Source organism: Cinclus cinclus, chromosome 1 (genome assembly GCF_963662255.1).
Source record: "Cinclus cinclus chromosome 1, bCinCin1.1, whole genome shotgun sequence".
NCBI lineage: Eukaryota > Metazoa > Chordata > Aves > Passeriformes > Cinclidae > Cinclus > Cinclus cinclus.
In genome coordinates this window covers 45375042-45397276 of record NC_085046.1, presented here as the reverse complement: position 1 = coordinate 45397276, position 22235 = coordinate 45375042, and the positions used below count along the sequence as shown (strand labels likewise).

The 22235-nt window shown below is 39.0% G+C and overlaps 2 protein-coding genes across 3 annotated transcripts; one reads left to right on the top strand and one right to left on the bottom strand.

Moving 5' to 3' along the window:
- Window positions 1-1164: 1164 nt before the first annotated feature.
- On the top strand, window positions 1165-7627 carry RP9 (RP9 pre-mRNA splicing factor). Of its 2 annotated transcripts, XM_062509674.1 has the most exons (6): window positions 1165-1388; window positions 3006-3036; window positions 3773-3902; window positions 4204-4295; window positions 5702-5763; window positions 6866-7627. In XM_062509674.1, the coding sequence occupies exons 1-6, from the start codon at window positions 1192-1194 to the stop codon at window positions 7074-7076; spliced, it is 723 nt and encodes a 240-aa protein (XP_062365658.1). In that variant the 5' UTR covers window positions 1165-1191; the 3' UTR covers window positions 7077-7627. The 2 variants fall into 2 exon arrangements, 1 of the variants encoding a protein (XP_062365658.1); XR_009934008.1 differs by lacking the exon at window positions 1165-1388 and having other exon boundaries at window positions 1404-3036; window positions 3773-4697; window positions 6866-6941.
- Window positions 7628-12931: 5304 nt separating this feature from the next.
- LOC134051605 (uncharacterized) lies at window positions 12932-21157 on the bottom strand. The gene is made up of 5 exons (XM_062505499.1): window positions 19355-21157; window positions 16746-18638; window positions 15641-15766; window positions 13696-13821; window positions 12932-12939 (listed from the first exon to the last, which is right to left on the bottom strand). The coding sequence occupies exons 1-5, from the start codon at window positions 19500-19502 to the stop codon at window positions 12932-12934; spliced, it is 2301 nt and encodes a 766-aa protein (XP_062361483.1). The 5' UTR covers window positions 19503-21157.
- Between the last annotated feature and the right edge of the window lie 1078 nt (window positions 21158-22235).

Here is a 22235-nt window from a genome sequence, read left to right as displayed (position 1 = left end):
TCAACAGGTATCTTAGCATGACAGTGGGGAAAATTCCACAGAGGGAAAAGGGAAAAGACTAACCCCCAACACCAGGTTGCTCAGTGCTCCAGCCAGCCTGGTTTTGGGCACTTCTAGGAATGAGGCATCCACAATTTCCCTGGGCAACCTGTTTCAGTACCTCACCACCCTCACAGTAAAGAATGCCCAGTGAGCACCATGATGGGGCCCTCCTTGCGTACCCAGCCCCTTTCCTTCACAGGGACCTCAGCTGCGCCCTCAGCTTGGTGAGGGAAGCACCCCCCTTAGCCTTCCCTCCACTCTGGAGGCACTTGCTCCCTGACGCCTCATAGCCAACCCACTGCCACTTTTCCCCACATGTATCCACACACCCTCAGTCCTGGTGTATGAATCACTGAAGGCTTTCAGTTGGAAGGGATCTTAAAGCTAGTTCCAACCTCCTTACATGGGCAGGGACACCTTCCACTAGGCAAGATTGCTCTGAGCCTCATCAAACCTGGTCTTGACCAATGCCAGGGATGGGGCAGACACAATTTTTCTCGGCAACCTGTGCAACTGCCTCAACACCCTCACAGTAAATAATTTCTTCCCCTTATCTAATTTAAACCTACTCTTTTTCCATTTTAATTTCATCCCCCTTGTCCTGTCACTACACACTCTTGCCTAAAGCCCCCCAGTCTTTCTTGTAACTCCCTTCAGGTAATGAAGGCCACAGTTAGGTCATTCCAGAGCCTTCTCCAGGCTGAACAACCCCAATTATCTCAGCTTTTCCTCACAGGAAAGATGCTCCATTCCTCTAATGAACTTGGTGGCCTCCTCTGAACTTGCTCCAAGTTGTATGTACTTCCTGCGCTGGGGACAGAGCTGGATGCAGCACTCCAGGTGGAGTCTCGCCCGATTGGAGTAGTGGCTCTCCAGCAAGGAAGGAATGACTGGAAAGTAGCTTTTGAGTATTTTTTTTTAATTTTAAACATATAACACTCCGTACGTTATTCCTAACCCTCGGTGAAGTGCCGGAGTGCCTGAGGCTGCGGCGTGGGGAGCCCGGACTGCAGCCTGGCCCGTGAAGGGCGGGCTACACGCCCCCTCCGCCGCCGGAAGTCGGCGTTCGGCCGGAAGCCGGGATGCGGAGGGCGGGGAGGGGGCGTCACCGGGGCACCGCCGTCCGCCGCGGCTGTGGCCGCCGTGCCTATGGCCCAGCGGGCGCCGAGGGGGCAGGACGATGAGGATGGAGCGGAGCAGGAGGAGGCGGCAAGGGGCAGCCAGGCGCGGGCCAGGAACTATGCGGAGCCCACGGCGAGCGGCGGCAGGACCCAGGACCGGCATGAGAGGAAGCGGAAGAGGCAGGAGGAGCAGCAGCTTCAGAAGATCCAGCACCTGGAGTCTTTGTAAGGAGCGGAGGAGGGGAGGCTGCCCGCGGCTCCCGCCCTGGCTCTGCCCTGAGCACACCCCGCCGGCATTTGGGGCTCGTTTCCAGTGCGGGGTTTGGGTTTTTTTGGGGGAGGGTGCGATTATTCCTCCCCGTCCCCTTAAGGGTGAGTCGGCAGGAGGGCTTCGGGGCCACTTGCAGAGTTGCTTGATGACTTATGAAGGGCTTGTTGGGGCACAGAAGGGATTCTCCCTGGTTTCTCCAAGTCTGAGAGATACAGCATAGGAGCAGAGGTAGTTCCACTGGAATGTACCAATGCACCGAAAAAAAAAATAAATAAGAAAAATAATCTGGGATAAAAAGGTGCTGTAAAAGGTTTATGTTATTTCACTGAAAAGGAGTTATTGCTTTAGTGGAATAAAAAAGATCAGAAGGTACACAAGAACATGATTTTGTTTTTGTCTTGTCTGCGTGGAAGTGAAAATCAGTGCACCAAACGGCACTCTGAAGTTATTGTTATAAGAATGGGACGGACATACTTTAACCATCTTTTCCCTGCTGTTCTTATTGTATTAATATGATTGTGCCTAACAATCCTATAGGTATGTAGGAGTGTGTGCACACAGCTAAGCCAATGAAATATCGCCTATGCCATCAAACTTACGGCCTAAAGTGATGCACAGCCAGTACAGATGTTTCGTGTCCTGCTGAGTTAATATGTGGATAATGTCTGGAAAGTCCTATTGAAAAGAATATTCTATAAAGCAGAAGATTTTGCAACTCTGGGCCTGCACAGTGCCATTCTTCTGTGCCATTGAAAAACAAAACCAAAAAATCTCCATTCTCTTCTAAGATTTCTCTACACTTTCACTAAGACGGCAGTTTACAAGAAACAGTGTATCTGTTTAAATGCAGATGAGATTTGAGGGGGAAAAAATACAAATACAGTTATATGGACCTGCATCTTTCTAAGTAATGTGTATTCTTTACCTCTGGGACCATTTCATATTGCCTTGGCATTTAATTGCTTAGCACATGCATTCTCTCATGCATGCTGTGTGCTCTATGTAGTACCTGTTTGCTGCTTCGATTTTAACAAATGTTTTATCTGCTGTTAACCCAAAGAAATGCTACAGGAAATATGGTACTTTGGTCAGTCGGGCTATGTCTTTAAGTTTGATACACAGAAGATGATGAAGTTATTATGTATTAGGTTTGGCTGGCAAAGCTAGATGTAGGGAACAGTCTGATGACATGTGTCTATGATTCAGCCATGCTGGAGTAAAGAAGTTCAGACCTCAGGGAGGGATGCAGCAGAAAAAGAGAAGAGAGTTATGCATGTATGGTAACTGAAGCTATATCAAATATACTCCATATCCCCAGGAAGTAGTTGTGTTCCCACAAGGATGTGAATCTGAAGGATGTTTACAAGAGACATGTACTAATATGATAAATGTGGTCTCTCAGCTTGCTGTATCCGTGTTCTGCTGTAGTTCTTAGTTATTAGTTATAGGATAAAATTTAAGGAAAAATGTGAACTGAAGGTTTTAACTCAATACCACTGAAAAACTGCATTTTATTCAATTTATTTGTCTGTGTTAAGCTGCAGAGTAACAATATTTCTATTGCTTTTCAGCTATGAGAAACCTCCCCCTGGGCTAATTAAGGTTGGTAAATAGCAGTAATTTTTTAGGATTATGAGGGATTTTCAGAAAATGTGTTTAAGTGTCTGTGTTACCTAGATAAATTACAGAGAGAAGTAAGTATTTCCCAGGAAAATCTCAGAGAATCATTAAAAGTTGACCACTTTGTCTTGGAGATTCAGGATGAAATGCCCAGAATCAGATAGAAGGAGGCCAGGTCTTTCATCATCTCTTAGCACACTTCATACAGTTTTTAATAGTGTGGATAGAGGGGAGCTGTTTATGGAAAAGGTCTCCTTTTTGTTTGAATCTTTTCAGGAGTCTTCTCTATTGCTTAGGCTGTAATAATTCTTTCATCATGATCATTACTTTTGCCAAATTTATGTACCTTAGCAATAAAGTAATGCTTTTAACCTAAAAAATAACTGCTCTATTTTGTAAAGGCTTCCTTGTAATTGTTATGTCTTAGTAGCAGCAAGAGGATAACAAAGTCTCTGCTTTAAGTTTTCATTTCTGTTATTTATTTAAAGAAATTACTAAAATGGAGATGGGAAAGAATGAAATTCCTGTGCAGCGAAGTTCTGGCTGCCAAATTCAAGGGTGAGAGAAAAAGAAAAGGTCAAGTATTTTAGATCCTTTGTGTGTTACAAGATAAAAAGGTAATGGGGGAAATATGTTTCCTGTTAAGTAAAGGTTTGTACACTTGAAGAATTAATTTTGCAAAGTTAAAAAAGGCAGGTTTTTTTGGTTTTTTTTGTAGGAGAATGAAACAAAACCAGAAGACTGCATACCTGATGTACCGGGCAATGAAAGTGCACGAGAATTCCTGGCACATGCCCCAACAAAAGGGCTTTGGATGCCTTTGGGAAAAGAAGTCAAAGTTATGCAGTGTAAGACTGTGAAAATATTCCAGATGTCATTGGACCATCATATATCCATCCATTTACACTGGGGGAGGGCAAAATGTCTGGTGGACAGATGATGAATTCCAGGTAGATTGACATCAGATTGATAAAAAAGCAACCAGTATCTTGAAGGCTGTAGTAGCCTTGTATTTTATGGACATTCCATTTATCAACATACTAGTTGTATCTCTGTTTCTTCCAGCAGATTGAAAATATTTTGCAGAAATGTGTTTTTGGCTTTTTATGCTGCTTCTGATCTGTCTCACTGCTGCTTTTTTTTTTAAAGGTTGGAGATGTAAACGTTATGGACACAGAACAGGAGATAAGGAATGCCCATTCTTTATTAAAGGCAATCAGAAATTGGAACAATTTAGAGTAGTGAGTACCAATAATGTAGTATTACTACTTGTATGTTTTAGTACTGATAATGTATAATCTTGCAACTGAAGATGATGTTAGATGATGCTTTATTAAGGACTTTTCCTCTGTCTCTAGTATAATATAGATGCTGAAAATCTCCTAATAAAGAAAAAGCTACAAGTGTGTTGGATGTTTGACTACTTTGCAGAAAATCTACTCTTCAAGGGGAAAACTAGTAGTTTTTACATATAAATTGGAAATCTTCAAGAACCTTCAACCATTATATATTATTTTTTTTTTTGTGATTAAAATGTCAACATAACAAAAAATGTTTAGTCAAGCTTGAGCTGCCCACATTACAGCTGCTTCAAGCCTTCTGCTCTCACTGTGAACAACCACGTCACGAATGCTGTTGTCTAGGTCTGTAGTCCAGTCATTGTCTACAAGTCTGATCTCTTGCTACATGAAGCTACATCTCAGTTCTGCAGATTCTTCCTGTGTGATCTCTTTAACTATTTCTGTTGCTTTGCATCATTAACCTATATTTCAAGCTGTCATCACCTCATGTCTTATGTCCTCATTTCTATCCTTAAAAAATGTAATCTTGGCTTAGTCTGTCCAGATTCTGGATTTGTGCTGATTGCATGCAACTGCAAAGACTATTTTTAGCCCTTTCTCATGACCAGACTGCATCTATCCTTCATTTCCCTCAGGCTTCACCAAACTCTTCTTGTATGTCCAAGGCCCTTCATGGAGCATTCCCAACATCTTTCATTTGCTCCTGACATTTCAATTCCCACCTCTGGTCAGCATCTTGGACTTGTTTGCTTAGTCTTCTAACAGAAATGAACACCCCACCTTGTTTCTGCGTTCTTGCATGGCATGAACCAACTTTATATGTCTGCAAAGTTTATTTGCTGTCTTCCTTCACAGCTATCTTTTGCTGCAATGCCCGTTTAATTTGATTTAAGCATCATTAATGGTAGTGCATAGCATGGTAGGACAGCTCCAACTTCATTATTCATGTGTCCTTTATTTTGTGCTTCTGTATTCCTGTTTGTTTATATCCAGATTTTTTAAATGTACCATAAGGGTACAGCTCATTATTCTGAACTTGAGTATTCCATCTATGTCTAGATATTCCCATAGATTATGTATGGGATTCTCATAGCTGGCTGTGATTGGAGAGGTAGAGATATATATACTTAAGGAGAGTCCACTTCTTTGGAGATGTAGCTAGATAACCTTTCTCTAGAGCAAGCATACCAGTTCAGGTGAATAGTGCTAAGTCTGACAGTGAGCTTGCTAAGCATATTCTATCTTTTGATAAAAGCCTCTTGCATTTATTTGGTTGTTTTGGTTTATTTTTTTAGGAAATAAAACCATTGATGATAACATTGTATTTCCTGTTTTCCATTTTCAAGGCACACGAAGATCCAATGTATGATATAATAAGGGAAAATAAGCATCATGAAAAAGAAAAGAGGTGAGTGTGTCTGTAGCAAACTGCATTTTCAATTTAGTTTTTATTTTGGTAATGTGGCACTAATGTATAGGTGACCTTTTTACAGAAGCTTACTTTTAGCTCAGATAATTTTTTTAATGGCAGTTTCTTTATGTTGAGAGACTAATACATTTCTACTGTCTAAATAATCTCTCTTAAGTACTTCCAATCACTTTAATTCTTTAGCTTCTGTATTTTCCCCAAAACAAAGTTTAAAAAGCAGTTGTATGGATTTATGCCATAATATTAAGGTACTTAGGTGTGGTTTTGGTTTAGGCCTGAAAAAAGCCTAATTTTTTTTTCTTTCATTGATTTCACTGAGATGTTTTCTAAAACTTGGTTTGTCAGAATGCTTTCAGTAGAAATGAAGGGAAGATTTAGAAAGGTAGTTCTGGGCATCTGATATTGCTACTTTTGTGAGGTCATTATTTAGTATATAAAGTGGTAGTTTTTTATGCTTTCTTGCTTGAACTGCTTCAGTGGGATAACTGAACAAACTATAGGTAGCCCATAGAGCAGCACTCTTGGAGAGAAATCCTTGAAGAGGATACAGAAGATAACAATAAAATAAGTAAATACTTTGTTCCTATTTGCCAGTAATCCTTGAAAGTTCAAAGGAAGAGTGCCTTTCAAAAATACTTTTGCTTCCAAAGTAGAGCCTACTCTGTTAGCTTCACTGACATCCTCTCTGTATCAGCAGGGCAATGAATGTCGTAATACCCTATTCCTAATATGTTTCTGTAGGGATAAGCATAGAACTTCTTATCACCAGGTAGGCTGGTGATAGCTGTTGCCTTATTATTTTGCACACATAAATAAGCCAATAAGCTAATCTGCCTTCCCTATGCAATGGGATGGAAAGTCCTTCAAAGCAGAACGTCTGCTTGTCTCAAAGGAGTTGCTTTTATCAGTCCATGATATTATCTGTACATGAGAGTCTAATTAAGCAAAAGAGGAAGCGATCCCCTGCCCTTTGTATGCAGCTTCCATTCCTCAAGCCAGGAAGGAAAGACAAAAGCCAGGATAAATTACTAGAGGTAGAGGAGAGCTAGAAAGGATTCTCATTCATATATTTTAAACTCAGGATACAGCAACTGAAGCAGCTCCTGGAGGACTCTACCTCAGAATCTGATAGCAGTGATGAGGATGATGAAGATGGCAGCAGCTCCACTTCCTCAGAACATAAGCACAAGAAGAAAAAGAGAAAAAAGGAAAAGAAAAAGAAAGAAAAGAAGAAGAAGAAAAAGAGGAAGCATAAATCATCCAAATCTAATGACAAGTCAGAATCTGACTGACAGCAGGCACCTGCTGCATGCTCATTGGCCTCCCTACATGTGAACTGCAAGGAAAGATACAAAGAATGAGGAGGAAAACACCAGAAAGGGGTTTATTAAACTTGGAACATACATGTGTTTGCATACAGCTTCCTACACTGGCATCCTCTTCTGCCCCTCTGCAATCAGAAAGAAGAAAGCTGCATTAAACCGTATCTTTGTGCTGTAAAATCCATGCTGAGAGTCAGCCAGCTTGGTCAGATGGAGCCTCTGCATTGCTGCCCATGACCAGCAGCAGAAAGTGGCAACCACCAAGGGATCACCGACCAACCTGCAGCATTAGCAGACTCTCTGTTGAAGTCTCTTTGCTCAATGAAATTATTTTATTATATACAAAGCCTCATTGTAACAGGACTGCAGTTTGCACCACGCAGAGCACTGAGAATTCCCTTACAGTGCTTATAATGAGCAGGTTGTACTGTATTTTCTTCTCTGCGTACGTCCTGAAGTTCTGTGTACGTATTCTTATATTGGCAGCTAAGGAAATAAAGAGTACTGCGGCAGGGGAAAAATGGTAATCAAGGGGATTTACTTTTAAGACAAAATTGCAGCATCACCAAGACTTGATTTTTTTTGTGTGTGTGTGTGTAACAAAATCTCAACATCACCACCATTAATACACAGTTCTGAAACATCTAAAGTGAAACACCTACAGTCTAAGTCATAGAAGGGAGAGCCAAGTAACGATCTTAGATATTCAAGTTAACTGTAAAGAGATAGAGGGTTTAGATATTTAAAAAGGGGGGCTTTCACATAAGAAATTAAAAATATCAATTTCTGCATATTCTTCAGTATCAGTTGTTTTGATACAAGTTAAAGGAGGTTTCCTTTTTAAAAGGCTTGAGGTTAATAAATTCCCATTTTTTAATTTTACTCAATTTGATGAGGTAACATTTTTTTGAATCTTCCCCCAAGAATATAAGTGTGTGAGGCTCTCAGAATAGTCTCGAAATATATGCATAAAGCCACAGAGCAATAGTAAAGAACTTGTAAGCAGGAAGAAGATAAAGTTCTATACTTAATAGACCTTACATACTGACCTCACTTTTCTCTTAAATAATCTTGACTCAACCAGAAAGATGGAGATAGCTATAAACAGCATTACAGTAACCAACTCTCTTTGATACCTCAAGGTCCATTAGTACAGAACTGTGACTTGAGGAGTTAGATGATGGACATTGGTACGGTGCAAAAGGAAAGAGAAAACTAGATTTGCTTTGAAAGAACTTCTATAGAATAGTCTTTTAATAGATTGAAAGAAAAAACCCCACATGATAAAGCTCTAATATAGTAGACTGAATATTAATGAAATCAAGGAACCATAGACTAAAATGCATCAAAGATTTTTTATTTTCTTCAAAGCTTTGGAAGAGAGGACAAGAAAAAGTATAAATTTAAACTTTTTCTCCCTCCTAGATGTCTAAGAGTGATTTAATAAAAATAACCCCCCATTCCTTGCCAGTCATTCGCAATGTGTTCTGAGGAAAAACAAGCAAGGCCTACTTATGAAAATTTTCTGTATCGTATCACCAGAGCTTGAAGGTAGAGTTGTATTTTCACTTGTATTTAGCAGATCTCCCTGTGATGGAACTTACTGGTGACTCATGGTAGTTCCCTCTATTAGCAGCATCATCAAATTCTAAGACCCTTGCTCTTTCACCAGAAAAAGATTTAACAGCTGAAATAGCATGGGGAGATCTATAATGGACTGATTATCTTGGTCAGGTTGGACAAGGATCTGAGTAACCTGGTCTAGTGGGAGGTGCCCTGTGTGTGGCAGGGGGTTGAAGCTAGATGATCATTACAGCCCCTGCCAACTCAAACCATTCTAGGATTCTTGTATTGCCACACTTGGTGCTGAGATTAATGCTTTTATAGATTACTGAACAGATGCTGGAAGCCTGATACTCACCTGATGCATTCCAAGAGAATTCTTAGACTTGTCTAGAGCAGGGCTAACCGAAGGGTGTCTTCAGTTACTTTAGATTTTGTCATTTAAGATTGTTCTGAAGCTTAGTTAATAAAAAAAAAAAAAAATCAGTTTTTCCTTTGCAATCCCCTTCCTTGTTAGTGGAACTCTCTTTGTAACTATCAGGGTTTATTTCAACAATTAAGAAAAATAAATGAGGAGACTATTTCTAATTTATATAAAATCTAATTTAAACACTGAAGATGTGAAATCATTTTTCTATGCCCAACTAAAGGTCTGTTACATCAGTATCTTTCCAATCATAGTTAGTAGATGTCTCCACATCAGAACAGTGCAAATTCTGCTATTATTTCTGTTTCTTCACTGAACTGAACAGCAGTAGAGGCTGAGAGTACCTGTGGCAGAGGTACTTAGAATCATGGGTTACAGTTCAGTATTTAGTGGCTTTGGATATATGTTTTCTTCTCTATCCACTCACTGCTTACAAACCTTGCTCTTTTCCTCAGCAGTGAATTCTTCATTATTAGTTAATTTGTCTGTAGCAACTGGCTTTCACACTGCTTCATAATAGTTTATTTCACACATCATTAATCTTTTGCTGGAAGGTATGTAAATAACTGATTCCTGTTGGTTCTCCCTATATTATTTCCCAAACAATTAGTTTTATAAGCCTGTCATAGCACATGTAGGTCTTGACTGCAACTCATAAAAGTAGCATTTCACAATTTAGTAGTTCCAATAGACTAAGATTTATAGAAGCACTTTTAACAGCCAGGGCTAGAGTGCTGAGAAGCATGATTCACGTCATCATTTGGCATTTTAAACAGTGCCAAAGCTGTCACTTAAGATAAGTCCTTTAAAAAAAATACATAGGCTAGAAATAAATACCAACACCCCTTTAGATTAGTGAAAAACAGTACTATGTAGAAGTAAAGCCAAAAAGCAGGGTAGAAAGTTAATGTCTCAAAAAACTGACTAGCCCTATTTTTAAAATAACCATTTAATGTTTTTGTTCAAAAAACATTGTTTTCTGGCCTTCTCTGTAGACATAGATTTCCATTTGAATGTTCTGTTGAAGGCCAAGTGATAGTAACAGCATAATTATATTGCCACGTGAAACTAAATAAGTGTAAAATGCAGTTAAACCCAATCTCAACGGCATACAGCTTTCCAGGTATTTTATCTTAATACTCTGCACCATTTTTGTCAGAAATGTATTTCAGGTAAAATACTGTTCTTTTCCTTGTTTATTTGGCCATTCAGTTAGTGGGGGTTTATAGACTTTGAGTGAGACAGCCAGTGGCAGCAAGTCAGGGGAAGCTAAGGATTCTGAAACAATAATGAATTTGTTTTTCCTTGGGCTGCCTTCAGTGTTACAGCCATTTGGGTTTTGGTTTTTTTTTGCCATTGGCTCTGATCTTCCTTTGTTTGATTTTAATAGAAAGACCTGTAGTTAATATTTTCCAGTATAAGGCAGGACACCAGGCATTGTAAAAGAGAAAAAATTTTATGCCATCCAGGTGCTACCAAACTGAAAATTAAAATACAGAGTTAAGCAAACGGAACCCACAGCTCCACTGCAGTAATTACACCACACCCACTTTGCAACAGCAGTTTCAATTAGCTACAAATAATGATAGAGAAATCCTGAGCCCTAGACAGTAAGTCTGTCCAAACAATCGTCTCATTATGGCAGTTCCAGAGGCCTCTAAAGTTTGTTGCTGGTGTGCCAAGCAGCAAATAGGTTCTTCAGCTGCCTTTCAGGAGATGCTGCAGGAAGCGTGTGAAAACTTCCAAGGCAATGCAGTACGGCAACAGTTACAAGTTCACACTCACTGGGTAGTCAGTCTGGCTGCAGTGGGAACAAAAGTATGTGCATTTGCAAAACTAAGTATCACTGTGCCTTAGTTACCTGTCTGAATAAAAAGAGCCTGGGCTTGAACTCAAAAGTTTTTTAAATGCAGTCTGTACTTCACGGCAAAGCACAGCCATTTTACCCACTGGAACATTAGATTCAGCTATAAGCCAGGTAAGATGCAATCCACAAATTGTCCATGCTGCTGAATGGAAAAAAAGGCCTAAATCCTCTACTTGGCTTAATGGCACAGGACTAGTACTGTTAGAGTAGAATACACAGTGTATAACTTCATCAAAGAATTATTTCTTGGACACTGGAGCATTCATGCATACTACTTTAAGTATTGAGCATAGCACTGGTGACATAGAAGATATAGCCAGTTTAAAATACCATTTGTTTTCAGACAAAAAGCTGTGTAAACTCTCCTACTACTACTCCTTCACATCCTCTCAGGAGTATCACCAGGCCCTACATTGTTTCTTGCATCTGAGTAGAAATCACACTGACTAGTGCAAGAACTGTAAAAGGATGACAAGCATGATCATTTGGAGTACCTTTATTACCCATTCCCAAAAGTAAGAATGTAATCTGATTGTGAGGTCATGAATATTCCTTTATCAGAAAAGCAAAAGATACAGCAAAGGCTATCAGCAGAAATGGGTGATAAAAAAGCTGCATGATAGAATTCCTCATTTTAGTCTTTGAGGTTCAGAGATTTTGTGCAGCACAGAAGCCAAGTAAGATTTTTTAATTGCATTTATTTTCCTTCATTGCTTGAAGTAAAAAGGCATTGAAAACTTGTCATCGCAATGGCTTCTTTCCCCTAACAGCTTGTCATAAAGGCTGTAGCTATAGCAGAGCTTTAACAATTAAACAGGTGGTATTAAAAATAACCAAGAGATAAGGATCAGTCATGTAAGGAAACATCAGTACTCCTCACTAAGAACAGAATAACTTCAGTTACACCTCAAACTAGTAATAGGTAGACACAAAACCTGAACACAGTCACAGGAAATGCTCCTTTTTATCCATGTAGGTTACTCTAGGGATAGAGTAAGAACATGGGAGAGGAAGGAAAAGACAAGTTCTGTCTATCCATTTACCCCACCCTTTCTTATGAAAAAGCAGATGTTTGTTTTGTATTCATAGACAGGGGGAAAAAATTACATATTTTTGAGCTATCCACCTCATCTAGATCAGTCTGTGACCATTATTCATAAGACATCTTAACACACCTACTTTTATCATCATAGTTCTATAAAGATACAGTTGATACTGTCCCTGGAAGTAAGTCACAGAAGTCATCAGTAAGAAGTCAGAAAACAGGGCACATCACTAAAAATTGTTTTACCTTTCAGATCCATCTCTCCAGCTCAGGATCTCCATAAAGGACTCAAAAATAGAGAGAAAAAGGGGTGGAGAGAAAAGCATCACATCAACTCAAATGCTTTAGTTTTAGTCCCCAATCATGAGAGTAAGATCTGAGGAACTGCCTTGAAACTTTAGAACAGCACTTGACTTCATACAGCTGTAACTATATTCCTTTACATTTTGACAAAAAACAAATCCAGCTGATAAAAAATAATCTTGTACATACGTCCACATCATATGGCTATGAGATGACATGGACAGGCTTCACAATCCTGCACACTTTAAGAACAGGGCAGCAATAATTGTCATGCTAGAATGGCAGTTGCGCACATACACGGCCATCTAAAGTTTTTTTGCTACTGTGTAAAGACAGAACACAAGAAGTCTAAGTGCAATTCTATGAAATTTTTTATTTAAATAGTGGATGTGCTAGTTATAAAAAGGTGACTTTGGTATTAAATATTTTATTCAATTTTAATTGTGTTCTCAGTCTTTACAGTGTCACTTCTTGCCATTTTAGAGTGAACAGCAACTTACAAAATGGACAAGAGAATAATGATCAAATCTTGGATTTATACAAAAACATATCCTTGTTATTTCTCCCCCTTCTGCTCCAGTATTTGCAATTATCTCTTCCTTAGAGAGGAACTTCCTTGTTCAATGCCCTAAAGGAAAAAAAATTAAGGTATGCATATATTCCACATCCAAACTATGTCAATTTGCTTCTAAAGAAAGACTAGATATCAGTGATTGCCTTTTCCTATTGCAGGCACTGATGGTTGATACTAAAAATATGTACTCATCTTCTCAGCAAGGATACAGTGTGCATGAATGGTGTTGGACTTTAGAATATACTAGCATAGCAGATAAGATCTACTGACCCATTTCAATTTATAACGTTTTCAGACTCTCACACAAATGCACAAAAGAATACTTACTGCTGAACCTACTTCATTTTGATTTTTCCCTCCACTGTTTTTCCCTGTCTTCCTCCAAAATAGCCAGAAGTTCCTACTCCATAAAGTTGGACATATTAAGACTTATCTACATACATTTGTGTTGTATCAAATTACAAATAATTTAGGCTGAGACAGATAAGCAGCTTAAATAAAAGTGTATACTGCAAAGTGACATAGAACCCAGATAATAAACTGCAGATTTTGGTGTGGATTTCCTCCCCCATCCTTACATTAAGCAGCAAAGGAACCTAACCTGGTCAAAGCTACACTGGCATTCGTAGCAAGATGATTACATGCTCAAAGTTTAGCTTGCTTCCCCCCACCTTGTCTGCATATGTAGCATTTGCTATTATTTCACAAACTATCCAACATCCCTGCAGTTCAAACCAGGAAAGTTTATTCCCCAAAACAGAAAAAAATGCTTGGAACAGTAATTCTTGTAGCTTGGCACAGTATACCAACCTTTATGTACACTGTGTTTAGGCAGCTCCCACATTTCCATTTCTTCCACCTCGTATCTCGTGTCTCTGTGTTTTGAAGGTGGCTTGCACATTCTTCTCTTCTTTGGTATAACCAAAACTGGGCACACTAAATAACAAGATACAAATGGCATTGCTTCTCCAATGCATAGTCTCAAGGCAAATTTAACCTTGACTTTTACCAGCTGGTCTGTGGTGTTATTTTTCTCCCTCCCTTTTTTGTACCCATTTTAGTAGCAGATAAAATTGACACTATACATGTCAAGCAAGTGTCACACATCTACAGTATTTAATCACTGTCTAGCCATAATTCTGGATGCATTGTATCTTGGGTCATAATTTGGATAGGTGTTAATGTGGTAAAAAATGAACCTAGTGCACTGGATAATTCTACTTCAGTTCACTTTTCAAGTGTTCAAGACTAGTTGGTGGTGTAAAAGTGACCCAATTCACCCATTGTCTTTAAAAAGCTTCAGACCTGTGAAGGTATGCACTACAAGTACACTGCTCAAGAAGTCAAATTTAGTGTGTGATACTACTGCCAAAAGAGTATATCTTGTTTAGACAAACCTCCTTCCTTGCAAGGCACTTTAATTTGAAAAAGCAAATGCTAATATAGGCAACATTTTTTAAAGAGGATGTAATTTTAATAGCACTTCTGAGGCACCCTTTGGCACAAACAGCGTTCAGAAACCACCAGTTCCTGCTTCCTAACACTGAATGCAATGACTTCTTCAAACTACCTGGGATGGAAAAAGAGGAGGAGTAAGCAAGGAGTAGAACAAACATCCTCTGTTTGCTGTACCATCTATGAATTCAAAGATGTAGAAGAGAGATGCTGAAAGTTAAAGGTAACAATTATTCCAGAGCTATTGTATGTTGCTGTAGAGGAGCCAAGAGCAATGCTGCTAAAGTAAAATGTTTTCAACTTTCACAGAACAAGCTAGCATAAAAAAAAAAAAAAATCCTACAACACTGAAGTCTGCAGATAGAAAGCCTCCAATTCATAGGCAAATAATCCCAAACACCAATATGCTCAGGCAGGAAAGCAACGCCAAGAAAGAACTCTAAGGAATACACTGTCTACTTGGCTGTTGATATAGGAAATCTGATTTATATTATCAGTGAACTGAAGAGAAGCAAATCAGTCTGTTCTGAAGATAGCCTCACACCCCATTGTTTGATAGACTGACCCTGAGATACTTGAAACACATGGCCCAGGAGAGTGGCAATACCCACACTACAACAAATTCTGTAGCTGTTCCAACAGCTCAAACACCCTTGAAAAGCATCAAAACCAGATCTGAACTCCAAGTAACATATTAGCTATAAAGTAGAAAAAAGCCCCAACATTCTGCTTCATAAGCTAAGAAACTAAGCTTTTACTTTGTTAAAATAACAGATTTCTTCATATTTTCCTTAACTAGATCACAATGATTTGAGCTTGATCATTCTTTAGTAGTGTCAGGGCAACTGTTGGTCCATGCTTCTTTTTCTGAGCATTGACATATGAAGCTACCACACAGAATTCCCTGTATGTTTTACTGATCAAAATTAGGAGCTACCACTGCATATGTTATCAAAAGCAACATTATATGAATAAAGAATTAATATTACAGTTTATGGCAGTAACTTTGCACAAAGAAAGGGTTTGCTTTGGCCACATCAAAGCATTTAATGCTTTTGTTTCCTATAATACCTTTTAAAAATCCCCAGAAGTACCTCTGATGCACCCTTATTATCTTGTCTCTGTTTGAGAAGTCTATAAACATATCCAAAATACATTGGCTGACAGGCATTTAATTAATATCAAAGCAACAAGGATTAGTTTTATTTTCAAATATTATATAACTATTACATGCTTGCTATTTTGTATCATATTATTTTGACTGTTCCTTAAGAACAAAAACACACAGGGAGAGTTGTACCTTGTTCTTTACTCTTTGCTGGGGGTGAGAAACTACCACGTATTTGGCTGGTAAATCTGGGTTTAGCACCACTTCTAATCCAGTACTCTTCAGGTGGTATCCCCATGTTCTCCTTTAACAGCCTTCCTAATGAAAATTTAAAATATATATATTACGTATAAGTTCAGTATTCAGTCTTGATAATGCTGATGTACTGTTTGATACACAAGCCAGAATGCAAAGCCAGATACTGGATCTGATTGTAGGAGTCTGTTGAAATGGGAACAGTTTTCTGGAGAGTACACTAACCAAAAATTGCAAGTTACACATTAAGTCTACAGATTCTGAGCAAAGAAGATAAAGTTTAAGAACACTAAGCCTGCTATTAGAAGTAAATCACCCTGTTTTGATTGTTTTCCACAATACAGACTCTACTAAGCAGCAGCCACCTACTGAAATATCTACATAACCAGTTGCAAACTGATAACTCTTCTTGTTCTCAGTTTAAATTAATCCAATTTCTAGGAGTATTTATGTTGGATAAGATGTCCTTTTCCAGGTCAAATTTAATAGTTTTACATATTTTTTCAAAAATACAAACCACTTTTTTGCTAAAAGAGAGCAGCAGCTGCAATTTTAAAAAAGAATGGACTCCTCTGCTGCAGGGAAGTTATACAGGGTATGTCCACCAGATTATAGTGAACTTAATTCTGTTTAATACACCCAGAATTAGTCTGTGATAGGAGAGTCAGACTGTATAAACTTAAATGCAGAATTTAGATATTAAGCAACAGTAAACACATAATCCAAATTACCTTAAACATTACAAATTAATAAATTTCCACTAATGTCAGAGAGTTAAGTAAATCAAATCTAACACAAAGGAGAGTTTCTGCATTATTCTCTGCTAATTGTGAAAATGCAGAGTCCTTGTGCAATAGGTAAAAAGTTGCAGCAAACTTCCTCTGCTTCAGGAAGTATTCTGCAGGACTTCTGGCTCTTAGCCAAATTTGAAGCTACAACATGTTCTAATCTTCCAACTAGTTTAAACTACAATTGGAAACTGCAGTTCTGTGTTCTTTGTGTATGTTACTAATCATCACTTCGTCCTTAGCAATTAGCTCACCTCCCAAGAATTTCCGTAGCATTCGCTGGTGTTCAAGTCCTTCTCTTTTTGTCATAGGCCTCTTTCTTCGATAATACCCATGGTCACTGTATACAACTTCATCTTGTTCTCTCTTCTTTGGCTTGCAAACTACACCAATACTTTCAACAACCCCACTCCTAGTTTTTATTTTCTCTTGAGGAGGCCAGCTAATTAATTGTGCTGGTACAGCATTTTTAGGTGATTTCCAAAGCACTCTCTGGCCAACTTCATAGAAATCTCCTTTTCTTGGCCTCAAGATGCCATATGGAGGGGCTTCTTGAAAGAAATACTCAATTTCATTCATGTCATCATCCTCTTCCTCCTCGTACTCATCCTCTTCATCTTCTTCCTCTTCTCCCTTCACAGAATATCTTTCAGAGTCTTCAACTTCTGATAAACTCTTAGTTGCTTTTTTGTTGAGAAAACAGATTTCTTTCCTACTAGAGGACCTAGGAAGGGCTCCCAGCTTTCTACCTTTACTGGAAGCCACTTTGGTCTTTGTTTTTGAAGAGTTGAAATCTTGGTCATTTGAGCTGTTCACCTGCTCCTTTCCTACCACTTCATCTACATTAAGGGATCCACCACTTTTGATTTCCTTGTTCTCTAAACCCTCTGTACTTTTCTGAAAGGTATGCATGCTCTTCTGAAGCACATAGTCAGGCACAAAATAAGACACTGGAACACTATCGATTGATGAGCCTTCCTCTCTAGAGGACATGTCATCAGAAGACAGACTGATTACACTTTGACACTTCTTTTGTGGAAAACAAACATTGTCGTTTGTGTCCATACTGTCCAAACAGGCCAGCCAGCTGCTTGAGGGAGCAAACTTCTCAATTGATTTCTCACACCAAGTACTTTTTTCTGTCTGACTTTTGTTGGTTGCACTGTGGCTTAAATTCAGCTTTTTCTGCTGAAAGTCACTCATTACCTCCACATTAGATGGAATTAGTCCTGCTTGAATAAAGCTGGGCTCTTCTTGGGAAGTTTTTGATTGTGCAGACCTTTTAGTGCTAGACTTCTTAGTTATTACCACTGGTTGATCTATGCCAATGGATTTTGCCAACTCTGTGATTTGCACTGCCATGGTTTCACCTGGAAGAGATTTTGACAGCTTTTCTGCATCCAGCTTCACTTCATTATTTTGGACATCTCTCTCTTGCACAGTTTCAGCATCCTGGTTGGAGGTGACAACAGCTTTTTTCCCATCTAAGGAAGTTTCTGGCAGCCTATTCTCCCCTTCATGAGGGCCATATATCATACCTTCACATGAGCTAGCAGAAAATAAGTAATGTGGCACTATATTCTCTGGAACTGATTTACTACTTGCTACATCACACAACGGGATTGTTTCTTTAAAGGACTTCCACAGCTGAATAGCTGGAGAACTATTTCCGTATTCTATCCTCACTTCTTCCTTCTCAAAGGCATAGCTTCCAGTAGGAAGATTTCTATACTGTGTAGAGGTGGCAGGGTTCTTATCGTGAAACTCTCTGTCTACTACAATAGAAGACCTACATGAATCTTGTTTCTCTGAAGTACTTTCAGTCTTTGTACCTATACCAGGAGAAACACGGGCTATATTTTCTGCATCACAACCTTTCATTTCTGTACAGATATCTTGCTGTCTTTTTTGCTTGTTTTCAGGCTGTCTAGGATCGGTCTGTGTTTCTTTTGTCTCCATTTTCTTCCCAGGGCTATTATAATGTCTAAATCTTGTTGCACGACAAGACATAGGGGAAGGTGGGACAGCATTAAAGTAAGGCCTTCTATTAATTCTTGCATGCACAAGATGCTGTGGAATAAGAAATCCTGGGGATTCATGGAGTGCAACAGAATAAAATTGACAATATGGATTTCCACTTGAGAAGCCTAGACATTGGCAACAGAAAGAAAAGACAAATATATCATCTTTCTGAAATAAGTCTTCCTGAATCAGATTTACTTGCATAGACAGGGACAGCTACAAGATCAGACACATCAGTAAATAAAACACACTAGCTTTCAAATTTTAGAAGCAAATCTGGTCCAGAAATTCAGAGTTCTTTGTTAGGGCATAGCTTATCCCAACACCTACACTTTAACCAGAGCTTGATTTCATCCTTCAGAATATTCACCAAGTTGTTTTCTGTACTTTTTTTGGCTATCACAGACTATTGCTATAATATTGTCTTTGAAAAAAACACAGCTCCAAATAGAAGTTCACATAGGTATAAGACTTACAAGGTGTATTTAACAATATTTTTCTTATTTTCTTAAGCTTATATTTATCCATACCTATCACATATGCACACACAGAATTCATATATACCCATGTATTAATTGCTAAGCATATTCTTGAGCTCTGTGTCAGCAGGATGACCATTACTTAGTATTTTGCTTAGCTTCCATTCTCCAGAACAGATGCTTTCCACCACACAAGCTACATATATAAGGCAGAATTAATGTAGTGCTACAGTTGTCAAAAATATGATTAAGTATTAGTTAAACTCCCAAGAGGCTCACTAACACAGATAATGCAAGAGTGGAGGAAAGAAGTAAGTAACTAACTAAGCAAAGATCCCACAGAGAGCTGCTGTTTACCTTACCTGGAGCAGATAAACAGTATGGGCGATATGCATAACTGAGGTACCATGGATTTGGATAAGGCCGTTTAGCTGATGTCTGTGCATAAAAAAAGAATCTTGGATGGTTTGTGGAACATGATCCACTTGCTGAAGTTGAGGCAGTATTCATTGTTCCTTAAACACTGAAAGAGAGAAGTGATCATTATCAACCACCTTTAAAACTGTATGAGTTAATTATTTTTATACTCTGCCTGAATTAAGTAGACATTCTTCTCCCTGCCCAAAGAAAACATATCCTTCCAAAAGAAATCTGCTGTGTTCCAAACAGAAAGTAGAGAAGTGGCATTGTTATCAAGGTCAAATATTTCAGCTAGGATTTGCTAAGCAAGCTTTTGTACACAGCTCTCAATATTTGTCCTTCAAGGCAACCTTGTAACATGCTCTAAAGCTACAGGACTTCAGTAGTCTTAGGCACATACATATCCATAAGTAGTATTCCAGCCAATTAAACAAAAAAAAAGCCTCCAGTGAATTAGCCTTGAACAAGAAGCCACACACAAAAAAAGAAAGGCTGGGGGGGACCCCAGGAAAAAACCCAAACCAAACAAGGCTCCACAAATCAGATGCTTAATGCTTCATGAAGAAAGCACTTCCTAATGCAAATGCATGCATTGTTACACATTACAATAAGAACTCAAGTCAGGATTTGTAATTTATACTATACTTAAGGACAACAGCAGCTAACATAGTAAACCTAGTATTTCAGTGACACCCTGCTTCCTACGCTTAAACCAAATGATAGGTAGCAAAAACAACCCCACCAAAATCCTTATGCGCAACTTTGCATTCAGAGCCATATAAAATTCACAAGACAGAACTTCCTCCCACACTTAGATGCCTCCTCAGTTAACTAATACTTGCAAGCAATGTAACACTATCACACATAGCTTATAAGACTATAATAAATCAGAAAACCTAGAAGCTCAGCTCTTTAGAAGACTCAAGCACTTCAAAGTTACAAAAAAAATTATTTTGAGACCTGTTACAAACACAGTTCAGCCTAGAGCTTCAGAATGTTTTAGGAACACTGGAGGCATCTTCACTGCCACCTCAGGTGGCCTGTGCAGCTCTTGAAAGCACCAAAAAGCCTGTAGACTCCCTCAGGCCAAAGAACCACTTTAACCTTTGAGAAGGAGAGAGGTGCTGGGAAGCAAACAAACAACCAAAACAAAACAGGAAAAAAAAAAAACCAAAAACCAAACAACAATAACAACAACAAAAAAAAAAAAAAAAAAAAAAACCCAAAAAAAAAAAAGCGCCAAACCAAACTATCAAACAAAATCCCCTCTAAGCTATTCCCACCCCCTCCCCTCCCCCCCCTTAAGAGGCCCAAACACTCATGTCCAATACTGCTGATGCTGCTGCTACTTACAACCCAGCAAAAAACTAACCAAGTCCTCTACTCACCCTCTTTATGCAGGCAGCTGCTACTTGTCCACTCCTCCTCCCACCTGAGGTTCATTTAACAGTGATGCAGGGAACCTTTTTCCATAGTGTGGGAGGAAAGTCAAAACATAAGGATATAAATAGTTGTAAAAGCCTTCAGCTGGTGAACAGAAAGTTGGCAGTCTTATTTTGCAGATGTTTAAGCTGCTTTGCTAAGTAAGTAAATCTGCTGTTTCCCTTTTATAATGTAGAAAACTACCTTTTTAAAAAAAAAAAAAAAGAAAGAAAAGGGAAACCTTTTCAATCATCTGATTCAAACTGGGGTTAAAAACACTTCTTTCAGGAGAAAAAAAATCAGAAGACACAAGGCCAAATTTATTTTCAGGATTTACCAGTTGTTCAGTACTGAATAAAGGGAGCAATGCTCTTCCATCCTAACATGACTGAGGGGGCTGAGAAAAGTAATGTTTTTTCCATATGAACAGGAGAAACATTTCTTCCTGTAGTACAGTGTACTCCACCATGTGTCATGGGAATTTATAAAATGTGAGGCTGCAATTTGATTCTACCCTATGTCTTTATAGGAGGCGTGAGTCTGAGTTGCTGCTTTGGAATTACATCTCTGAATGAGAGACTACTGGTACTGGGGCAGGTGGAAGGAGAAAAAAAACATAATGCGTGTGCTATGCAGGCTGGTGAGTGATTAGGGGAAAACATCCATGGGTGCTTAGAGACTCTTTGTAATCCTGTGTGGGGAAGTTCACAAAATTTATGTGTTTTTTCTTTTTATAATGTTCAGATTAAACACATCCTTTGTACCAAAACACAAACTATAAAATGTTTGGGAAGGGTCCTTGCAGACTTTCCCAGCCAAAACTTGTCCTTCTCACTGACAGCAGCTCTTGCACTTCATATGACTTGTAGTGACAAGACAATGAGCAATGGGTACAAGGTGAGATGGGGAATTTAGGCTAGATATTAGTAAGAAATTCTCCGCTGTGAGGGTGGTGAGGCACTGGAACAGGCTGCCCAAGGAGTTTGTTGGATGCCCTGTACCTGGAAGTGTTCTAGGTCAAGTTAGATGGGGCTTTGAGCAACCTGACTTAGTGGGAGTTGTCCACACCTGTGGCAGAGAGGTTGGAATTCAATGGTCTTTAAGGTCCCTTCTAAATCTTAACATTCTGTGACTCTGTGACTTGTCTGGTATGTTTTAAATCCCCAGCTCTGCTCTGCATCCATCATACTTTCACCTCTTTGAAGTGAAATTCAGTCTTTCTCTTGGCGGATGGACCCAAAGAGAAATAAAGAAAATAAATAACACTGGATGGCTTTTTAAAAGGTGTATGTTCTCAGGATTTTCCTTTCCTTCCTTTTCCCTCATACCTCCCCCTTCAGCCTTCTGTGACCCTGTTAATTCCTTTCATCACGAAGCAAGCTCCAGTCCCCACAAACATCA

What these genes read in the sequence shown, in the direction of transcription:
- LOC134051605 (XM_062505499.1), bottom strand. Translation starts at nt 19,502, where the DNA reads ATGAATACTGCCTCAACTTCAGCAAGTGGATCATGTTCCACAAACCAT. An exon ending in ATACTGTTTATCTGCTCCAG is followed by an intron (nt 18,639 to 19,354) that starts GTAAGGTAAACA and finishes GCCAATGTCTAG; the next exon opens with GCTTCTCAAGTGGAAATCCA. An exon ending in AGCAAAGAGTAAAGAACAAG is followed by an intron (nt 13,822 to 15,640) that starts GTACAACTCTCC and finishes CTTGTTATTTAG; the next exon opens with TGTGCCCAGTTTTGGTTATA.
- RP9 (XM_062509674.1), top strand. Translation starts at nt 1,192, where the DNA reads ATGGCCCAGCGGGCGCCGAGGGGGCAGGACGATGAGGATGGAGCGGAG. An exon ending in CTCCCCCTGGGCTAATTAAG is followed by an intron (nt 3,037 to 3,772) that starts GTTGGTAAATAG and finishes TTTTTTTTGTAG; the next exon opens with GAGAATGAAACAAAACCAGA. An exon ending in AATTGGAACAATTTAGAGTA is followed by an intron (nt 4,296 to 5,701) that starts GTGAGTACCAAT and finishes TCCATTTTCAAG; the next exon opens with GCACACGAAGATCCAATGTA.